General features: G+C 39.8%; 2 protein-coding genes across 5 annotated transcripts in view; both read right to left on the bottom strand.

Moving 5' to 3' along the window:
• Nucleotides 1–297: 297 nt before the first annotated feature.
• On the bottom strand, nucleotides 298–11119 carry LOC135496837 (ATP-dependent DNA/RNA helicase DHX36-like). Its single transcript, XM_064786383.1, has 18 exons — nucleotides 10919–11119; nucleotides 10290–10432; nucleotides 9548–9727; nucleotides 9230–9312; nucleotides 8943–9017; nucleotides 8397–8563; nucleotides 7583–7664; nucleotides 7234–7311; nucleotides 6552–6866; nucleotides 6065–6208; nucleotides 5652–5769; nucleotides 5093–5191; nucleotides 4321–4494; nucleotides 3590–3766; nucleotides 3279–3472; nucleotides 2378–2501; nucleotides 1729–1887; nucleotides 298–1372 (listed from the first exon to the last, which is right to left on the bottom strand). Exons 1-18 carry the CDS (start codon nucleotides 10929–10931, stop codon nucleotides 1223–1225), a joined length of 2475 nt encoding a protein of 824 aa, XP_064642453.1. The 5' UTR covers nucleotides 10932–11119; the 3' UTR covers nucleotides 298–1222.
• A 2141-nt stretch (nucleotides 11120–13260) lies between these two features.
• LOC135496836 (calsyntenin-1-like) overlaps nucleotides 13261–19001 on the bottom strand; it is a 36332-nt gene continuing 30591 nt past the window's right edge. For all 4 annotated transcript variants that reach the window (XM_064786378.1, XM_064786380.1, XM_064786381.1 and 1 more), the window contains one exon: nucleotides 13261–18869. In XM_064786378.1, the coding sequence (XP_064642448.1) occupies nucleotides 18705–18869 (165 nt within the window). In that variant the 3' untranslated portion in view covers nucleotides 13261–18704. The remainder of the gene's footprint in view (nucleotides 18870–19001) is intronic.

Raw genomic sequence — 19001 nt, 5'->3', positions numbered from 1 at the left:
TTCGACCTCTCTTATTAGGACACCTCTCTATTAAGGACACTAGTTTTGGTCCCAAGTTGGTAGTTTCATTCAATTTGACCGCTCTTATCAGGACACCTCTCTATCCCGAGAGTGTCCTTAACAGGGAGGTTTTACAGCAATTGCAACCATGTTGCAAAGATCTATCGATGGGTCCATCCATGGGCCCAACAATGATCCACGCATGGAGAATTTTGCCTGTGTATAAATCACTTGATTTCATTCTATGATACACATCCAGGACAAATTTTACAATGAAAAAGAAAATGTGGTTGTGGTGGCCTATATCGTTTTTTTTATTGATTATTTTGCGTGGGTAGTCAGCTGATACAATAAGAATCTATAAACACACAAACGAAATCATCACATCACAATCGTATTCAGCTGAATCCAAAAAACAAATAAGTTTCAATAAGTCTTTTTAACTCGCATATTTATGATAGTTAGAAACCATAATTTAGTCATATAAAATATAAATTACGGTTGACCACTGCTAAGAACACATACTGGGTGTACCAAAACGAACCAGTACACATCATCACAACAATACTGCATCAACGCTAGTAAGCTGGTTTTGGTGCATAAATTTACATAAGTCTATTATACATCAGATAGGCCTTTTTACAGGCGCCCGTCAAGGGGCTAAACAGTGTCCGCACAGTTTATAAGCAAGCCGTGATAATAAATTAATCATATATACATGTACACAACATATTTTGTTTGACCTTAAAACTCAGCATATTTTGTTTGACCTTAGAACTCAAAGTTTGAGAGAATTTTCGGGGACTCATGGCCTCCTTAGCCTTTGCTGGAGACGGAAAGCTCTGAACAACAAACCCAGGTAGACAAAGCTCATCAGCCATGGATGGCAAGACATCTGGGAGACTACAAAATGAAACTCAGTCAATGAAGACAGAAAGCTCCAGCCCATTTGTCTTGATTTGCTCCCAACGAATTCTGCAGTGTCCTTTGATTTAACAAATGAATACAGTTTCTCCATTATAACCTAAATTGAATATTGTAAACCACTCAATTTGCACAGGCGTTTAAATTGCGTGTTTCTTTGCGAAAAACAACTTCTCAAAAGTTTATAATACTTTTCTTTGCTGGAAAATAATGCTCGAGAAATCTTCAAGCTAACTTCGTATAAATTTCATATACAGATCAAAGGTTTCATCGCCCAGGAAATGTTCCTATACCATCACTATCCACTGATGGCAACTGAGGCATCTTGCGTGATCTTTTCCAAAAATGTATTCATCACAAAGCCCTCGTTTTCATCATCGGCCCAGTCCGTAGGGCACGGATTCTCAAACTTCTTCTTTAAAACTTCCCACAAGTCTCTACGGAGAGTCTGAAATAGAAAGGCCACCAAAGCGTCAACTTAGTGCCTCCCGGTTTACTCCATCGCAGATTGCATCCTAGCTCATGCGGTAATTTTTTCAAACTTTCCCACATATTTTTGCTTAAAACATTAGTTTTAATGAGATTTTAACTGGCGGAGACTTCATGTTGAAGCAATAAAACATTCCTTGAGGACACTTTCCATGATTTTGGAGAAGTTTGCACGCACTTTTTGTGACAAATTTTGATGTTTTTCACAGCATGTCTGCCGGATCGGTGCATTTAGGGTATATGATGAATGGATGGATGGAAAGCTTTGCCAGTATAAAGATGTGTGTCGACTGATCAAGTATTTAGTTGCGTTACCTCAATCTCTCTGGCCGTTGCCACAGTCGTCTTAAACTTGACCAAGCTGTCGACGGCCACATCAATGTTCCTGTTGGAATCCATATTACTGAGTTTCAGATCTTCACCGAAGTAGATCAGAGGGTTTAGAGAGATGCCAGTGGAATCAAAGATGTACAGCTAGAAAAGTGGAATTGATTATATTACGAGAGATGCCGCTGGAATCAAAGATGAACAGCTAGAAAAGTGGAATTGATTATATTAGGTCGAACTTACAACATACCTGTTTATTTTGAAACTGTTTTAGTTTGAATATTCTTGCACCATAGCAGAGTGACAGTAGTTTTATTTGCCAGGTTGGTTCTGTGTTTTTGGGTCCAGTTGTTGCAGCCTTAGGTTGTGACTACCGGCTACACCTCATCATACCTCAGCTTTTTACCGTCCCTAGGTACACTACCAGGGAACTATCATGCTCAAATGAATGCAATTTTTTTAAAGAACAATCATTTCTGAAGACTTAGGGAACTTTTTGTGCCACAGTGGAACCTCCCTTAGCGGACACCTCTCTATCAATGTCACCCTCTCTCTTAAGGACACAAATTTTAGTCGAAAATTGGTACTTTCCATTCAATATTAGATTTTGTGGCCAGTTCCCCTGACATACACCCACCTTTTTTGTCTTCATCTTTTGGAAGTAGACAATGTAGTCGAATGGAATGGGCTGCGCACAGTTCACCGACTTGACATGAAGCTCAACTTCCTCGTCACCAGTGTCGATAGTGTAGTAGTGTTGCCTAAATGGGAAAACACCAAATGAGAATTTTTCGTTAAATGGTTGACTATTGGCACCACCATTTTTGGCTCTGAGAAACAAGTAGAAATCCTTCAAAATGAAGTGAATGCCAATTTAAGATATAAGAGCCTGGTTGATACCAATAATGAAAGGTGGAGCTTACTTTTATCCAGTCAAAACTATCCATCAATACTATTATGATGAAGCTAATCGTCCCCGAGTGCGTTTGGTATGTTTAGAGTGACCAAGTGCTGCGGAATTGATATTAGGCCATGGGAATGATTAATCCTGTTTACCGTCCGAGAGATTTAAAAAGATGATGAGGCTTTTTTTCATTTTTCATTATTCATTATCGGTTTACAGTCTGATTTACTGGTCAAAACATGCGATTCAGCAAGTTCCAGTAAATGGAAATCAGGTCGGTCATCAACATGAGGCATTGAAAAAATGTCATTATTATGATGAAGAGCCTACCCTGCCAAGTTTTTATTGTGTTTTTCAATCATTTAAGGTAAAGATGAACCACTGGAAAGATTATTTAAATAAAAAATGATGGCAACAATAAAATAAATAGATTTTTTTTAAAATAATGAAAATATTTCATGTTCGTTCAGAACCCATGCGGGAGGTGGACGGTAAACAGGATTAATAATTCCCATGGCCTTGAGGAGGGCATGACATGCACGTCACATACACAATATGGGTCTATGTGCATGACAGGCTATGCACATCAACCACAGTTAAAGGATTATCAATGATTGCCAGTAATAGAACTCACCCAAGACCTGGAATCAATAACCTTTTTGTTTTGATGATCCCGACGTTAGGATAAAGTCCCGCACAAACGACGGCACGGAGTAGCTTCGTGTTAGAGGAGTTCTTGTTGGCGTCCCTGTCTGAAGGCTGATCGGTTGAGATGAAACCGATTTCGTTGAGAATTTGGGCAAATTGTTCTCGGCGTTTCTTCAGCTCCTGCAGTGATGAAATTATCAAAATCTCAACAAAATTTCAAAACTCTGGGAGAAAAGTAGGAGATCAGTGGCAGAGTGGTTACAGCGCTGGGCTTGTGACCAGGAGGTCGTAGCTTACCCGTAATGTATCCGAGGAGAGAAAGTACTTGTACAGATAGCTGTCGAGGTCGCTGCGGCCACAAACTTTTGCCTTCTGCCAGCCTCTAATAGCATTACTGAACATCAGGTGGTCACTGCACGTCCCCTCCGCCAACTCTCGTTTCATTGTGTCAGCCCTCAGCTTAGCCTCCTTTTTCTGGAAAACATTTTAAGGCATAATTCAATACTAAATTTAAACACTTTAACTCAGTATCGCGGCAGATTTCTTCATGAAAATGTCCCTGTTGTATAAACATAAAGGGAGATTGGTGACACAGTGAGTGGAGTGTCAGAAGGTTGCGGGTTCGCATCTCGTAAGGACACGGCTGTGTCATCTTAGTCTCCTTCAACAGGGCACTTCACCCCACTTGCCTATCTATACCAATGAATCAATGGGCACTGTATTAGAGGCAGTATCTATCTGGCCTATACCTGAAGATGTGCTATCAGGTACACTGCGTTCATGATCAGATATTCTATTCATAAACCCCACTCAGTAAACTCGGGGCAGCAAGAAGTGGTTACATAATTAAGCAGCTTCTAATTTTGTATCGAACCTTGGGAGAACCAGGTATATCCATGCAATACAATCCTCAAGCTTGGTGCTCCTAGGATGTATGGGTAGATAGGGAGATCAGTACTGCTACAAAGACCCTTTCGGTCTTAACTCTCCTCAACAAACGTTCTACAAAAGTCGCTCAGATAACCTACTGGGGGCGTAGTGAAGGGAACCTTGTGGTCCAAACACGCAGCCACGCTCAGGATAGGTTCCAGACATCCGAAAATGGCAGCAAACAGGAGCATCTTGCCGATGTGAGGGTCGACTGGCATTCGGGCTAACTGGACGCCGAGTGGGGTCAACTCTCCGTAGACATCCAATGCTTTCTGAAAAGAAGGGGAAACTTTAGAGAATCTGAGATTAGTAGAATAGAATCTATAAAGTGTTTTTCGGATTTATCTGGTACTTGGCTGACCTCTTGTCATTAAACTATTATAGCTTGATCACAAATAGTAATGTTACACACAGCCCTGGGCAGTCGGAATCATAGTTGACAGCCTTCAGTTGACACCGTGAAAGAACATTGGGTTGGCCCACCCTAAGGATAATCTAGTGTTTTCCATCACCACTATCCTTTGGAAAGTGTAATCTGGTCACATTTCTGAGTTCAACTAAGTACCTTGGCCAGAATGACATAAAAAACACTTTACCTGTCACTGGGCCTACTGGGCCTGTGTGAATCTGCCATCTGTGAATGTGGTTTCTCTGAACAGACCCCAGAACACATCCTGGAAGAATGTCCTTTGATTACCAATCAAAGGGAGGCCTGGCCAGAGTCCACACCTCTCCAAGAAAAGCTGTTGGGAACAAAAGGCAGATTTGCGTCACACAGCCACGTTCTTGAGGACCAACAGTGTGAAAGTTTGACCAGTCGTACGCAAAGAAGACTTGGCCTACATCAGATCAAACACAATGTGAGCTCACCAGATTTCTCAGATGTCTAATGGAGCGCTCTATCGCATCAACAGCCGGCTTCTCCATGGCTTGGTCGAAGAAATCCATGATTTTCTCATGTCGCAAGAGCTGGAAAACATAATCAAAACTAACACAATCTTTAATAGTTGATGCGTATAGCCTTTCAAAGATGGTAAATGCTGGCATAATATGAATTCCATGCATGCATTGGCCGGATCAAAGGACAGCAAAAAGAACTTGGGAGTACGATTTGTCAACTCAGGTCCTGAACCGGCCGACCGGCAGATCTCCAACTGTTCTTTATACAGTAGAACTTCTGTTAGCAGACACCTCTCTATTAAGGACACTAGTTTTGGTCTCAAATTGGGTCTTTCCGTTCAACTCGACCTCTCTAATCAGGACCCCTCTCTATGAAGGACAACACTCGCCAGTCCTGAGGGTGTCCTTAATAGAGAGGGGCTACTGCAATTGAAACCAGGCCCAGGTGTAAGCTCATTGTATAAGCTCCGCCAAAGGTGAGCTTAAAATAACACATCCGATGCTATCATAGAAGTTGCTTGGTGCCCACCTTGATCTGGAGACAGAGGTCTCCCAGCCTCGTCCTCAACATCTCTGGCTTATGTTGCTCGACCAGTCTCTCCTTCTGATGGCGGGTATACAAGTGGTAGCAATGGCCCGCCCTTACTCTGAAATGTCCAAAGGTTGCAATAGACTACTCTTAAGGGATACACTGTTCCTCATTACTGGTTGTCCACGAAAATAGAAATGGAATTATACACAATGCCAATATCATGCATACCAATTTGCTGAAACTTGTATTTATTATATTTATTATATTTGTTCCCCAATGGTAATGCTGAAATATATCTAGTTCATATTTACACAATTTTGAAATTCTACTTCAAATTTCGCAAGGGTCGCAACATCGTCGGGAGTAAAACGTAAGATAGTTGCGGAGGATTGAAAATTATGCAACCTCACCTCCCAGCCCTTCCCCGCCTCTGTTTGGAGTTTGCCACACTATTCCAGTGGTCGTCTAGTGTCGAGATATTCTTCCTCGCGTCATAATTCTTGATCTTCAACTTACCACAGTCGATGACGTAGACCACGTCGTCAATAGTAATGCTGAAATTTGTGTGCAGAATGACGATTCAGAATATTTTTAATAAAACTGGGCCCGGGTGTTAAAAATAGGTTAAGCCACCAATGCTGGCGTCACCTTGGAGTTGTCTCTTAGAATTTATTGATTAGTGCATGTATGGTCAGGGCGCATCATGATATATCCGGATACGTCCGGACATATCCGGACATATCTGTTGTTTTATCATTTCCATGACATCCTTTTCATCAGCATCTGCAGCATTAAGGAGTTTTTCAACCAAAACTGAGCCTTCCCTTAACACGCCATTTTACATCCAATGATTTCGATGTTTCCTTTGCTGCACGCTTTTCAATTTTTGCCACGTACCTCGTCTCCGCGACATTCGTAGACAGCACAATCTTCCTCACCCCTGGGGACGGGGTTAGGAACACCTGTTGCTGCTCCTCCATGGACATCATGCCGCCGTGGAGCGGTAAAATAAGGAATCGATCCGTCTGGAAGTAATAGTGCGACAACAACTTATCGAGGAGCTGGGTGATTTGGTCCCAGCCGGTTAGAAACACCAAGATGGCACCTTCTTCTTTCAAGCAGATGATTCGGATCAACGAGACAATGATATCTAGGTCGATCATGTTGTTGTTGTACATTGCTGCCAGTGTCTCCTTGGTTTGATACGAATAGCTGAAAATTGAGATAACGTGACTGTAAGTTGAAAGAGCAGGACTCAAACGTCAAGGGCAGTGGATTCACATTATCGAAGGACTCGAATTTTTAAACCATTGCCAAATTTGACCTTGAAAGCATAAATAGAAATGCTGTATACACAAGGCCATAGTGGATTTATCATGCATATGAATCGGCTGAAGCTCGGTACTTATACAGTATTTGTATAGCCATCTCCACAATCGCATTGTCATAATTTATATCTGTTACAAATTTACAGAATTTGAAATTTTCAAATTCAATAACAGATTTCAAATATTTAGCGAATGGCGTGGGCCTTTAAGTGAACTGGCATTGTAAAGAGACGTAAGAATGACTGATTTACCTTGTTGAGTTAAGCCACGACTGGAACTGTGTCTTATGGGGTCCTCCACGACCACGGAAGGTGCGACTTGGCCGGTACCTGAATAGACACATATAAGAGTCACAGTTGACTGTGAAGAGCCAGGAATTTTAGTTCCTTGAAAGCCACGCCGGTTCATCCAGAAATACAATCCTGGGTTCTCCCGGGGATCAAACCCGGGCCCTATTGTGAGGTAGCCAGCAGTTTTAACCACTAGGCTATGAGGCTCATTCCAAATTCACTCCAAAAGATGAGATCTTTTCCCATCTCATCCACAGGTTTGGGTTGTATTCCTGGTAATGCCGTGTCCAAATTTATGATATTTACTTACGATGTCATTTCCACAACATCTTCGAGGTAATGCTCTTCAACAGGATGGAGGAATCCAGGGATTTTGAACACTGGACAGCCACCTAAAATAGAGACATTTGTTGAAGATTTGGCAATATGAGAGCAGAATATGATGCCTCCATCTATCATAAATGGAACTAAGTCAAAAATTAGCTGCATTTTCACCAATCCTTAGAGCAACCTCATAGCACAGTGGTTAACACTATTGGCTACCAGGCAATAGGGCTGAAAGAACCCAAGATTGTATGCCTGGATGAACCGGTGCAGCTTTCAAGGAAATAATATGCCTGGCTCTTTACAGTCCTAAAAACAAAGGTCCCTCGTATCTGGTGTCTATACCAGGGCAAGCAAAGGACCCCACCAAGTGGGAAACAGGTGTTGCTTGCATGGACTCTATATCTGGCCAAAGACAGATTCACTAGGCCAATGAACCTAATTGGCACCTAACAGTAGTGGCACACATAAAACGATGCAGACATTTTCCCAGGCCTCCTCCAGGCACCACTGCTTGATAAGTTGGAGTGCCTGGCTTGAAAACACAAGATTTAGATAAGATTCTCAGCAAGCTGGGGAATAGCTTCTCGAATAACTATTTTCATGGACTCTACATCTGGTCGAAGAGAGTTCAATAGATAACAAAGAGAATCACATCAAGTTAAATACATGTACAGTCAGATCCGAGTCCTACTCTTAACGGGAAGAAGAGGAGGAAGAGGAGGAGGAAGAGGAAGAGGAGGAAGAGAAAGAAGAAGAATACCCCTTTCTATGGGAATGACACTGGGCTGAATACAAACCATAGTATCTGGAAAACTTCTCCGCATTCAATGTGGCGCTCATGAGAATAAGCTTGAGGTCTGGCCGCTGGGCCAAGATGCCCTTCAGAATGACGAGAAGGAACTCAGAATGGATGTCCCTCTCGTGTATCTCATCGAGTATGATGTGGGAGACAGTTTTCAGGAGGCTGGAAAGTACATGAAACCAACATAATTACAAATTGTAGTAAGGTATAACTACAATAGGACCTCACTATTAACCCTTTCACTTCTGCAGGGTTTTTGAAGTGTACTGTACCCCTGGCCTGCACCCACTCTAGACCAGGCGGCCTAGATTCCAACTTGGCTTTGGAAAAGTTTCATTGAAAAGTAGCTTGAATTATCCAATCTTAAGGACGAGGTGTGCATGGAGTTGCAGTGCTTAAAGACTTATAGGGATTGTGGTTGAATGACATAATTTGAGGGAAATTTTGCAGTACGCATTACTGCGGGACAAAGTTTTACCAGGTAGCTCGGGTCCAAACTTCACAACAGTTGGCAGCATCTATCCATTAAGAATAAACTTACGGGTCGGACTCCATCCATTTGAGTACTATTCCTGTAGTACAGTACAATATTGACCCCTTTTCCCTTGGCCTCTCACTGAAATTGAATAAACGTCTTGCTTCAAATCTCTATTTAGGTAGAAGATAGACTAACAGAATTCTTAGATGTGGTTAAAATCTAATAAAACCAAAAACATATTTATCTTCAAAGTTTGTAATGCATTTTGATTTCACAAACATGCAAGTATTACTTCAAAGTTTGAAGTTTGAATTATACGATTTTGAATATGCTAATATTGACATACTCACCTCTCCATTCGAATTTGATATCCAACAGTACTATCTGCGCCACCCATTCTTTCAGATCGCTCCACTGCAACACGATGCGCCACCTAAAGCAGAGTCATGACTTTTTATATCTAAATTTGTTAATTCTAATCAATGAGCAAAAAGAGTTCCTGAAGTATGGTATATGCATATCTGTCGACACGACGGCAATGTCATTGAAATTCATATTCATTACATTTTTTCGCAACTAAAACTTTTCAAATTCAATCACAAATTTCAAATTTTCAACGAACGGCGTACACCTTTAAGAAGACAATGTGCAGCAGATTGGTTACGCACAGACATCGCACTGATCCTCCGCGGTTGAGTGCAGACGATACGGCACCTTGACCCCTGACCTCTGGTGATGTAATCATCCAGGATGAACTGGGGAACCTGCGTAGTTTTACCGCAACCCGTCTCCCCGCTGATGACAGTCACTTGGCTATGCCTGGAATACTCTATACTCTCGCAAATAGCCTGGAAGAGAATGAGAAGAAAACAAGTCAGCTCAAATACTCAATTTTACTTGACTTAAAGGGTAACTCGTGTCAAATTTCACCATATAATGTTTTAGCTGTTTTTGACAAATGACTACGTCACTTTCTCATAAATCGGTAAGGTTTTCGAATCGAATTGCACATTTTCTAGAAATTGATGGTTTAATCCCGCCGGATGGCTCGCTTCGATGCCGTTTTCGTTGATGACGTCACAACATGAACATTTTCGCGGTCGCGGTGGTTTACATTCAGCGATTTTATAATAAATCTAATCAAAAATGGAAAATTTGAGCTTTACATTTGTGATCAACAAATAAAAACGGACGTATTTCCACAAAGTTGTAAATCACATCATAGTATCACTTTAAACCATATTACAAGGTGGAGTATATGTGGCCAGCAAGATCTTTCCCTTCCTCCTGTCCTGCTAGGGTACAGTTCATCCCCATCGTCCTGGCCTAATTTTCTGTTGACCATCGCCATGTCGTCCTTGGCCTGCCGGGACCCCGTCCGCCTTGCAGATTCCACCTGAAATAACCTACCTTTGCTTCTTTGAAGACTGGCAACTTCTGCCTCTCTCTCTGCATCTCTTGATAGAAGTCATTTGTCTGCTTCTCATAGAACTCCCTCTTAAACCTCTCGTCCAGGGCCGGGTCTGATGTAATACCCTGCCGTGCATTTCCAGCTGAAAGTAATAATAAGACTCGAGAAATCGTTAATAGGGTACGCCGTTCGTAATTACTGTGGTTGTCCAGGAAAATAGAAAAGCAGTTTAAACACAATGCTGTAGTGCAGTTATTATGCATACAAATTTGCTGAAACTTGGTATTTATAGTATTTGTATATCTGTCTACACAACGGAAATGTTGACATTTTAATTTTAGTACGCTTTTATGCAATTGGGATTTTCAAATTCAAGTACAAATTTCAAATTTTGAACCAACGGCGTACGCCTTTAAGAGGCATGGCTCCTAAACTTGCTTTCTGCATGACTGTGTGGGTCTACCCCTTGTTCTCTTGAAATCCTAGGCAAAAGTGAGAGTGCTGTCTAGCAAAGCAGTGTAACAGTGAAAATTGTCCCACACAAGAAAACTACCACATATCAGAAGACCTTATCACTCTCTCCGAACAGTTACTTCCAATGAAAACCTAACAGAAGGGGTTAACTCACCATTAAGTGACATTTTGTCCTTTCAGTCACTTGGCCTCAACCGAAATATTGATATGTCACGATACCAGAAGTGACACTGTTCAAATACCAACATCGAAACTATAGGAAATAATTCTTGCAAAACTTGGCAAGGAAATGATTCGGTGAATCCCCATTCATGGTTTTGTCGTCTTTCTCACAGTGGAACCCCCCTTAGTGGACACCTCTCTAATGAGGACACCCTCTCTATTAATGACGCTAGTTTTGGTCCATAAATGGTTGTTGTCGTTCAGTTTGACCTTTCTAATCAGGACAACTCTCTATTAAGGACCGTACTTGTCAGTCCCGAGGGAGTCCTTAATAGAGAGGTCCACTGTACACGATTTACAGATCTTTCTATTGATCTGTATACAACAGAACCTCCATAACAGGACACCTCTGCTAGGAAACGCGGAACATATTGGTCCTCAACTATTCATGCCCATGCTATCCTTAAAGGTGGTATAGGCAGTAGCTAGGTAGGCAAGATAAAGTTACACCGAATTGCCAATAGGGGTCTCTCTCCAATATCACAGTATATCGAAACTGTTCCCACTTGCATCAGGAATATATTTGTTGCTAAAAAAAAACTTAACCCAGTCCCATAACTGTGCTTAGTCAAATGAAGACCACCAATTTGACCCCTTGCTCCATCCAGCGTATAGTCCCCCTTTAAGGTGTCCCTAATAAGAGGTTTTCACAGCGCTACATGTACAGGTACCCTTGTAATTGTACACTCCCAATTGATCAACAGTATGTTTTCTGAATCTCTTCTAGTGACGAGGACACCTTCCTCGAACAACTTCGTATGACACACATAATAACCACTATATTTCCCCTTGAAGAAGCTACAGGGTGTCTCGAATGGCATACACCTTCAATATCTCTGTTCGGTCGCCAGAATTGTTTCATTTGACAAGAAAAAATGTCTCACCTGAGGTGACCCAGCTTCTCAATGTTACATAGGTTCCTCTCCTTCATTTCAATCGAAAAGTTCTTCTACATCTTGGAAAGGGAGTGGGATGGTTACATACACTTCTCCTTTTAAGGGGGGGACTTTCAATTCCATTGTAACCACCTATTGTATGGTACGAGGGCAAAAGGTATCTCTTGGAACGGCGTTTCTCCTATTTCTCGCCTATTTCTCCTACAGGGGGGTAGGGGGGGGGGAGGAGACTTGTATCCGCCATGACCATCTCCGATGTGGTCGCTTCTGTGTCTTAGAAGACATCAAGGAGCAGTTATAGGGGGGAAAGATCCTCTCAAATCTTTCTCCTGGGGGGGGGGGGGGGGTGTGACGGTCTCTTTTGTGTCCAAGAGGAGCTTAAAGGGACAGCGAGAGGGAAAGCACCTCTTGGAACGTGTTTAAAGGAGTAATGGAGCGGCCTTATCCCTCAGATCTTTCTCCTTTAGGGGGTGAGACATTTGAATCTGCTATGACCTCCTTTGGTGTGATGGTCCCTTTTGTGTCCGGGGGAGCTTTTAAAAAGGGGCAGAGAGAGGGGAAAGAATCTCTTGGAACGGGCTTAAAGGAGTCATGGCAAGGCGTTTTTGCTCGCCGATTCCTTTTTTAAGGGGAAATGAGATATTTGCATCTGCCATTACCTCCTATGGTGTGGCAGCCTCCTGCGAGTCATAGCAGAGCAGAACGGGCACTGAAGGGGGATGGAAACTTCCTTTGCATCCTTTGGTGTTGCCGTCTTCAGTATAATGGGCGGGGGGGGGGGATAATCAAGGAAAAGGTAAATCTAAATGCGCTTCACAAATCACTGAAAATCTCCTTAGTAAATTTTGATCCTGATATCATTCAGACTAAGATTTCTACGTATCACGGTAAGTAATCCAAATTGTAAAGTGATAAAATCCAATATTCCATTATTCGTGTTGATTTCCCAGCAGAACAATCTGATTCCAAGTTGTCCTTTTTCCATCACTGAAACAGTATCTGAAGGGATTCATTCCGCAGGCATTGGGTTCAGATTTGAGATACACAGGAATATAGTGTGTCCTAGCATCAGGCATCAGGTTCAGATTTGAGACACACAGGAATGTAGTGTGTCCAAGCTAGAGGCAAGACAACCTATGCAAATCCTGGTGTTAAATCTCAATCATCATCACCCGATTTTAATCTCAAATCTTAATCTCTCCTCTATAAATCTATAAATCTTCTCCAATTTTTTAATCTTTCCGATTCTATACTTTTTCTTCCACTTCTTAAAATCTTTAATTCTAAATGTCTTCTTCTTCCAATCTCTCAAGTTCTTAATCTCTCGAAGCCTAAATCTTATCAAAGTCATTGACAAGCACAATAAGAAAACAATGAATATCAGTACCAGGTGTTTTATTTACTGGGAAGACAAAAGAATGGTACATGAAGTTGACACCAGGGGGCACCCAAATTATACGATAGATGGAAATCTTGTGATAAAAACACCTGGTTAGAAAGAAACAGAATTTGATTAAAACTGTTTAACATTTTTAATTAAAACGTCGCTCAAAACTAAAATCGCATATAAGTAAAATTCACCTCAGATGTAAACGGTGAAAAATATTCTTTAATTGTTTTAGGAATTTTTAGATAAACGATCGGCCAAAAATGTCACAGACCTTGAATTTTGTTTTGTTTCTTTCAAATTTTCTACATTTTTTTCTCATGACCTTTCCAAATTTTTTGGAAAGTATTTTAACATGCATAAACACGAGACATTTTCAAGGTAGGCCCTTTTCGACTAACACCAAAGTTTGTAAAGACAGACAACTAATCCGAAAATATCGTCTATGTCTTTTTAATCTCAATTTTGCCAAAAACCCATCTAGAGTAATAGGTTTTGACTTCACCAGAAATAATTTCTCCAAGCTTTCCACAGACTTTAGTCATGGCTGGAGAAATCTCGCTCAAGTCATCGGCCAATCTCGAAAGGGTACATTTACTGAAGGGTTTGAGTTTGCCAAAGGAAAAAGTTTAGTCCAGAACGGAACCAGTGTTGAAATTACAGATACAAGTGGGAAATTTTTTGAACTTGGCACAAACTTGATATCTAGTTTCTAATTTATAGTAATCTCTTAAGATGATAGTAAGTAAGATAATGAAAGTCTGATTATCGTGTAATAGGCCCAAGAGTTCGGCAGAATCTTTTTATGCCGGATAGTATGGTATAGTATCGACTTCTGTTGTGAGCTAGTGCGGATATAGGGTGCACACCAAGATGTCCATTTTTGCAGCTGCAATTTAGTATTAGAGATTGGTTTTGGCCCCCATCAATTTGTTACAATCCTAAAAGTTGGAAGAAACCTGGCATATTTGCCAGGTTGATAAAATTGTAATCGCTTTTTTTCAGTAAAACTTTTGCATCAGATTTATATAAAAGAAAACTAAAATGCACCGATTCGGATTGCGTTTAAACTCTTGGACCCCTACAAGATTACACATGAAAGAACTACTTCTGCCCCCTGGTGTATGTTAAAAGCATTAAGTTACAGCTGAAATGACAACTAGAGTTCGATTGGCTCAAAATTTACTGCAAAAACCTGCTCAATAATGTCGTGCACTTAACAAATTGAGAAAGTTATTTTAGCAAATTTATGAGTCTACCAAATATTGTTTCGCACAAATTGTTTATTAATTATTGTTATTATTATTATTACAATAACAAGACAAGTTATCAATGTAAATGAACGCGATGATCACCTGATCTGTACGGTAAATCACAAAATGAAATTTTCACAATATTTTAGATTTTTTGTTGTTTTTTGCTACTCTCTCATGGACATGAGACATTCTACGCACGTTACTTACTATAAATAAAAAATTCTCAACACTATTCTGGTGCAGACATTAGAAGTCACAATACAGACACATCTCTCAAGTATACAGGTATAAATTTCTACAATTTTTCAAAACACTTTCAACTTCAATTTTAACACACAATGCATTTTAATAAACCAAGAAAAAAAATCGAGAGGATTTTTTTAGAATAAAGTCGCAAAATTTGCTAAGTAAATTATTTTCCTTTTATTAAATGAACGCTAAAAAAAATTCCTCCCAATGTATGTTTTCGTTCATGCAAAAATAAAAATTTGTAAGAATGCCAGTTCTGATAATCAGGAGAAAAAAATCAATTATATACATTTCGGTCATCCATGATTATAGTTGCCATTTATTAGATTTAACAATTTTGAATCCCATCACCCCTGCAGTCAATTAAACTCTCCCAACATCGCAACAGTTCAATACCAACTTCAATACATTGGTAGAGTTCAATTTGGATTTCAGGGGGTAATCGAGAAGAAATATTTCTGGTTCTTGGGCATTTCCTAACTTTAAAATCACAAGTTCGCGTAAGTTCTACTTCGGAATCTTCAGATTTGAAGCGAGTGGTACGATTTTCATAACCTTTGCTGAAAAAGACGTGGAATACATCCGACTTCCGAAAAGTGGTGAAATCCTGAAATATCGTGCACTTTTAAGACAGAACATTTACACAAACAAAGTAATAGAAAGAAGATGCACATGCAATGTTTTTTCGAAAGAATCGCATTTTATTTGAAAATCGTACAAATGTCAAATCAGCGCCATCTGCTTTTGATATTCGTGACTAATAGTCTATCAGCGCAGTGGGAATATTCATGCAAGTAGGAAACTTCGATGGAAGAACGAGTTCAGCCCAAGAGCCCGAAATACTTCTTTGGTGGTGAAAATTCATGTACACAACAAAGCTCAAATTCAACTCCTTTGGACACTTTTTAACAGAAATGACGACAAAGTTGCCTCGATGAGAGCAGCACTGCCCCACCATGATGACAAGGTCAACATACCCTGACATTACGACGACTGTCAAGTTACCCAAACAGTTTTATGAGACACACTGTATGAAAGGCTAGGCGATGTAAGACAAATTACCAACCAATCTAAGCATATCCAGTTCATAGTAAGTTGGGGTGGTTCATTGTACATTGTTGCGTACAATATACCAGTGGATTTGTTCAACTTATGATGATCTGGACAGTGAATACATTGAATACAATTGTTAATGCATTATAGGGAATGGAAATTCGTGCTCATAACAGGCCAATATTTCAAAAGAATTTTTCAATCTGATCACGTTAAATGATTTTTTGCATCACAGCAGTTATTGACAATCTTCATGAGATAGCAGGAGATCAGAAAGGGTAATCGATTCAGAAACTATTCATAGTAAAATCTATAAAACGTGCACAAACTTGACAAATGTGACCTTGGTCTTTTTTTCTTGATATTTAGATGTGGCAGATAGGGTTAAGAATTGTTTTGTTTGATATAAGCGAGAATAATGTTGCTGCAAAACGAAATGGGCCTGTTTTGGGCAAAAGATATAATACTTTACAACAAAATATTTCAAGAATATGGTGACATACACTAAAATACAAATGATCGTACATATCGTACCAACCCATTTCGTACATTTGGTAAGATTTCATGTGAATCGGCATAAGAATAATTCGGCCTTAAAATACATCAGAATGGCATGATACATTAATTTGAATATGCAGCGTATGAACTTTGAGATGTTGTTTGTATGAGCGTTGACTGTCCATAGAAGTGTCAATCTAAAAAGGTTCTGATTGACGTTACATCAGAATCTTCAAAGCAAAAGAAAGAAATTTTCGAAAGGCACCTTTTTTTAGGATTTTTGTTTTATGGTGGAGAAAAGTTGTCCAGTTTCTGAAAACCTGTCTGTTTTACTGTATGGAATCGAAAGACATTTAAATTTGCCTCCCTACTTACGATAATAAAGTACAAATATATCAACCAATGTTAAAAACACCAATTCTAGATAATACAATGAAGCTGTGTTAACTGATCAACAACTGCAATCTAATTAATTAATAATCGCACACTAAAATTTACTAACATGATTTCACACAAGGACTTGATAACTCATTAAAGTTTTTCCATCAAAGAGTTAACCAAAGGTTAGAATATCTCCACAGATTTACGCAACTATGATTGAACATTTTATACAATCCTTTGGTATCATGGTCACCGCCAAATTAGCGAATTTTTAATTAACCAAATAATAATTACAATACATCAATAAAAGTGATCCGTCCCATTATACATATATTTTTCTGTTATCTTATGCCCCTTGTCCCCCTAAAAACATTTTTTATCACAATTTACAACTTTGTGGTTTAAATGCATCATTTTGAGTGAAAATACTCTTGTAGAAATATGAAAGAAATAACTACCCAATTTCAAAATTTTATCATTTTATCATTTCAATACAACATTTGACCCACCTCTTCATAATGGAATCTCCAAGCCGGAATTAATGGGATAAACCAACTTTTAGAAATGGGGACATAGTAGGCAATGGATACAGTCAACTGATTTTCACTTTCCCAATGCAGACTAAATCGATGAAGTTTATTTTGCCCCTTTGATGATAAAATCATCACAAAACAACCAGTGCAGGTTTCCACAAATTACTTTTTACACACCGGACTTCCGATCCTAAATGAATCTCTTCCCAGTTAAAAGATTTTCATGAACCCACATGAACTGAGTGTATGAGAAGAAAGTGAAAAATAAACACAGGGCGAACAAAATATTCGCCAAAAAATACGAGTTTCAGGCACAAAATCAAAATTTCACCAAAACATCAAACATTTGTTATCAATTTGGGGTAATTTTTAACAATTTTTTTAATCGTAATATAGTTATTCAAATTCTGTAACTTTTTGGATAAATTCCGTTTTTCGACACTTTTTTCAAAATATCGTCACTTCATGAGAGTTCAACCGTAACACTACTCGACCCACGTGAAAATATACAGTGCATGAAGATTACAAGAAATATAAATCATCGAGTCTCCCGTTCGTGACTGTTATTACTAATTAATTAAAACAAGCTTTAACGATCATTGTGATTAAGAACGCACCACAAGTGCACTAATGGACCCCTAAGAGATTCCTGATCAACACCCAAAATTCCCACGAGAGTTTATCTCAGGGGAATTCTGGGTGCACTCCACCTGCTTTTTCGTAATATTTACAACCTGCTTTAGTTCTGTTGCCCGGACGTCCGGATATGAAAATCGCATAATTATCATAATTTATACAGATTCTATATCTCACGAGGCTGAGCTGTTGGCACCAAGTTGGCATTTTTACACAATGTGATTGAATTGTTCCAAGACAGCAGCATAATAGCATGCAAAAGTGTCAATATATAAAGTTTATTTTACTTTTATAGCAGTTTAAAGCCTTCTAGATGAAAAGTGAGGTCATGAAGATCGTAGCACAAGATGTCGAAGTTCAAAAAGCTAGTTGGTTAGCTCCGTTTTCAGGTTTTTAATTGCGATAGCATCTTATCTCATCACAGGAAGTTTGAATTCAACGGGAGATATCTGGAGCGCATGCATGTAGGCCAGCACCTCGAATGTATAATTCACCTCAAACTTGCCAGAAGTACTGCATAAAACTCTACAGAGAATGCACATAAGATTACGACAATCTGACATGAACTTAGAGTCTGTTTCATCTCAAAGTCATCACCTCCTGTACATATTCCCATATAGAATGTACACACGGTCTCGGCAAACTTGGCCCCGAAGCAAAGCCTATATCGTCAATTACACAAGTTTATGCACAAGATATAAAAATTGTTCTTTAATCCTAATCTCTTCCAATAGACTGTGCTCACTGACAGAACTTGCAGATGGAGTAAAAATGTCACAATGTCTCAAAACGAGTGCTTTCTGCGCTCATTTTACACGTTTTGTTTCGCTCAAAACGTCAATGTTGAGTCGTCCCATTCTAACTGGCTGTCCTTGACCTTCTCCGCCTCGTCTTCTGAACTTTCGATGTCGTCATGGTAACTTGAACCGTCGTCATCCTCGCTGTCACTATCGTCACGGAGTGCAAGGGACTCCGTGGCAAATTCGTCAAAATTCTGTAAAAAAATCGAAAAAGATCATTTAATAGGCATTCATAAACTTGCCAGGGATGTTACAGTGTTCAATCCCTACAATAAGATGTAGCAACTACAGGGTGGCCCAGAATTATGTTCCACTGCACAATAGCA

The sequence above is a fragment of the Lineus longissimus genome, chromosome 12, assembly GCF_910592395.1.
Source record: "Lineus longissimus chromosome 12, tnLinLong1.2, whole genome shotgun sequence".
In the NCBI taxonomy this organism is placed as follows: domain Eukaryota; kingdom Metazoa; phylum Nemertea; class Pilidiophora; order Heteronemertea; family Lineidae; genus Lineus; species Lineus longissimus.
The sequence above is the reverse complement of the archived record's forward strand: the minus strand, read 5'-3'. Positions and strand labels throughout refer to the sequence as shown.